The following is a 4055-nucleotide window of genomic DNA, read 5'->3' as shown; positions in this document are numbered from 1 at the left end:
GTTACGAGGAGCTATCTCGGTACGTTAGTTGGAAGCACTGTGTCACATGAAGCAGTTTCGTATTCCCTATCATCTTCTATTGCTCTTTTTTTTGCAGTAGATATACACGAGTAATTAGGAAACAACAGATTTAGATGTACCTGTTTTGGTGGGACATCGTACGATTTAGAGTTCATATAGAACCTATCCTATATCTAGAGTAATCCCGACGGGAAACAATATATCGGCGGCTGATTGCTGGTGTTTTTTTTTCTGAGGGCAAAAACTTTCTACTTAAGTGTTTGGTGACACCAGGTCATTGCCTCCAGACTCCTCTCTCTTCTGCAGCCGCCCCCTTCTCGTTCGCTAGGGTTTCCTCTCCTCCCAAATCCCCCCAAATACAACCCAGATCCCCAACCTCACCCTCCCATGGCGGCCGAGGACCTGAAGAAGATGATCACGCTCAAGTCCTCTGACGGGGACGAGTTCAAGTTGGAGGAGGCGGTGGCGATGGAGTCGCAGACGATCCGCCACATGATCGAGGACGATTGCGCCGACAACAAGATCCCGCTCCCCAACGTCAACTCCAAGATCCTCTCTAAGGTAATTGAATACTGCAACAAGCACGTCCAGGTGGCCAAGCCCATGGCCGATGGCGCAGCGGACGGCGCTTCTGCCCTGTCCCCCGTGGAGGACCTCAAGAACTGGGACGCCGAGTTCGTTATGGTCGACCAGGACACCCTCTTCGACCTCAGCCTCGCCGCCAACTACCTCAACATCAAGGGGCTGCTGGACCTCACCTACCAGACCATCGCCGACATGATCAAGGGAAAGACTCCAGAGGAGATCCGTAGGACCTTCAACATCAAGAACGACTTCACCCCTGAGGAGGAAGAGGAGATCCGCAGGGAGTACCAGTGGGCCTTTGAGTAAATCTACAACCTGCCGTGTTGCTCGTTGTTTCCGTATTTCAACGCTACTTTTTAATGTCGGAATTAGTGTCTTAAGAGTCGAGGTCTGATTTGTGAACATCCTCGGTGGTTGCTTATGTCAGCAAGAAGAAAAACTATCTATCTATCGTTTGTCAGTGGTCATCGCTTGTGCTGCACAACCGAGTTCATATCGTCAACTGAAATTGATTTTGCAGCTTTATTTATGCAGTTCCTGTGCCATTTTAACCAAGAACCAACGCACTTCGACCCTGCTGGCCTCCAATGCTAACACTAATCATATACTCATAGTTTAACAGAACAGAATGCTAGCAAGTTAATCTGCTAAGACAGTTTTTGCTCTACAATCTGTATTTACATCAACAGCAGTTGTTTAACACCATATCAGATTAACTTGTGGTTAAGGATCTGGAGAACAGACTGCTAGCAAGATAGTTTAATCTGATGCTATGATAGCGTCAGACCACTCTGCCCCCTGCACTATTTGCTTCCACATGGTCTTCTCTTCAGACACAGCAACAGCTTGCGTGGCAATCTGCATCGACCATCATAGCTTCTCAGAATAACCCTAATGGTTTTACACACATGTCTCTACACAGCTTACCTTTTTTCTTGTTTTCCATTCACATATTTTTGTGCGTGGATTCTGTATGGCATACAAATGCCCTGGGCTTTCGTAGGAAGGGCAAGGTTTGCGCCTGGTGTATATTACTGCGGAGTGACGTGTAATGAGGCTGGACCGTCTCCACGTCGCCGCAGTGAAGCCGATTTACTAGTGATGTTAGCTGGATCGAAAGAGATGTAAACTGACAGCAATTTTGGTCGGTGATTGTCGATATCTTAATCACCTGCCAAAATGTGTTCCATCTTTTCTGTTCCAAATTTGGGTTTGCCTATTCTAGATGCTTTTGGAAGGCTGCACTTGGTGGTTTCATTTAATACCTTGCACACTCATGTTGTAGACATCCTTCATCAGCGGTGCTACCAGTATTCCCAGTGGATTCTACAAAGACAGTTTGCTCCGCTAATACTTGTAGAGGGGATGCAAATCATCTGTATCGCCCTTGTGGTAGCAGTTGTTACTGTTCATTCACTGCTAAGTGCTAACTATGGGTCTATGGCCTGATGATTTTGTGCTTAGTACCCATGAGAGTTCAGTGCAGATTCTAAGCAAGAACTAGTTCCAGTCGGAATGAATCTGTTATGAGGAGATATCCTGAATCAGTTTCGTATTCCCTATCATCTTTTATTGCTTACTTTCTCTGCAGTGAAACAGTTTCGTTTGGACTGACGATTTACTAGTGTAGTTTTGCTTGTTGGATCGAAAGAATTGTACGTCAACAGCAATTTTGATCAATGATAGTTGATATTGTAATCATCTGTCAACACTTGTTCCATCTTTTCTGGTTTAAAGTGGTTGCCTATTCTGGATGCTTTTGGAACGGTAATTTCGTCGAACATCTTGCGTACTTTTGAGTCACAGCTATCATTGATCAGCGCGGTGCTACCAGATTTAAGATACTTTGCTCTGCAGAAGTCTTGTAAAGGGATGGCAATCCTGTGTACCGCCCTTGTGGTAGCAGCTACTGCTGTTTGTTCACTGTTAACTATGTCCTGAAGAATTCTCGCTTGCTAGCACATGAGAGTCCAGTGCAGATTCTCAGCAGTCAGAATGAGTCTATCACGAGGAGCTATCTCCGTACACCATTAGTTCTATGTTCATAAGTACTTCCTCTGTTAGTATCTGGTTGACGGTGAGGAGGGCTTTAACAAGATAAAGAGCGGTTCAGCGGAACTGAATGTTGACGGAGCTTTTGGCAAAGAAGGGGATCGAGGGATTGGCATCGCACTGTGTGATTCCCAGTGAACCATGATCGTGGCGGCATGCAGAGAAGTCAGAAACTGTAGAGATGCTACTGAGGCAGAGCTCATGGCGATTGAAGAGGGCATGAAGCTTTCGTTCACATGTACAACAATGAAGTTTGCTACTGTTCAGAAGCTCTGGAGCTGATTAAGGAGTGCAGCACCCTCAACAGATCCATCTATGCGTTTTAGAATAAAGGTTATTCGTGATCTATTACGGGAAAGAGATCCTAGTCTTGTAAAGATTAGTAGGAATTGTAACCAGGTTAGCCATGAACTAGCTAAAATGGGCAGGCTTATGTGTCAGACTCAAGTCTGGCTGGGGAGTTATCCACCTGGGATCTCTCAAGCCATGACTGCCGATTGTAATCCTGCGTTTGGTTAATGTATTTTTTTTCCCCGCAAAAAAAAAAAAAAATCATGGGTTCAAGTTCTACATGATAGGATTCACACCAGGGAACGTCAAATGGTGACTCGGATTCTAGACATGGCCCAGGAAATTGGTATAGTGGGGTCTGGAGCATCTAGTGTCCAACTGTCGGTTTAGCCCCTTAATCTTTGGACTCTGGTGAGGGAACCTACCACTTGATTGGAAGATTCGAGTGCCCCTATACTGTTAGAGGATCAACATCGCTAGCAACATGTGGGAATCGCTGGTGAGAACAGGAGCAGTACCTACAGTCAGTGCCGGCGGAGAAGCTCGCGGACGCGGCCGACGCAGGTAGGTGCGTCGTTCAGCAGCACGCCGGGGACGGCGTCGTGCAGCAGTAGCAGCAGCCGGGGACGGCGTCGTGCAGCAGTAGCAGCAGCCGGGGACGGCGTCGTGCAGCAGTAGCAGCAGCCGGGGACGGCGTCGTACAACAGCAGCAGCAGCCGGGGACGGCGTCGCACAGCGGCAGCCGTACAGCAGCAGGTCGGAGACGCACGTTGGACAGCAGCAGCAGCCGGTCGAAGGCGCGGCCCGAGAGACGTGGGGAGCGGTGGCGCAGAGAGACACGGGGAGCGGCGGACGGGCTGCGCAGAGAGACGCAAGGGGCGTGGTGGTCGGCGAGCGCTACCCGGCGGCGCGGCCGGATAGGCTGGCGGCGGGGAAACCCTCGTCTTCTCGGGCGCGTGAGGCGAATGGGGCTCGATTGACGAACAATCAAAAAAAATTGAATATACAAACAATCAATTTTGACATACTGGTGGAGTACTTTTGGAAACAAACCACATAATAAGTAAATAAAAAACACAAAAAGACCTACTTTCTGAAAAGAATTC

General features: G+C 48.1%; 1 protein-coding gene across 1 annotated transcript; it reads left to right on the top strand.

Annotated features, from left to right (window-relative positions):
* The first annotated feature begins 408 nt into the window (after positions 1-408).
* On the top strand, positions 409-912 carry LOC124684609 (SKP1-like protein 1). Its single transcript, XM_047218884.1, has one exon. It carries the CDS (start codon positions 409-411, stop codon positions 910-912), a length of 504 nt encoding a protein of 167 aa, XP_047074840.1.
* Positions 913-4055: the final 3143 nt, after the last annotated feature.

Source organism: Lolium rigidum, chromosome 1 (genome assembly GCF_022539505.1).
Source record: "Lolium rigidum isolate FL_2022 chromosome 1, APGP_CSIRO_Lrig_0.1, whole genome shotgun sequence".
Classification (NCBI taxonomy): domain Eukaryota; kingdom Viridiplantae; phylum Streptophyta; class Magnoliopsida; order Poales; family Poaceae; genus Lolium; species Lolium rigidum.
The sequence above is the reverse complement of the archived record's forward strand: the minus strand, read 5'-3'. Positions and strand labels throughout refer to the sequence as shown.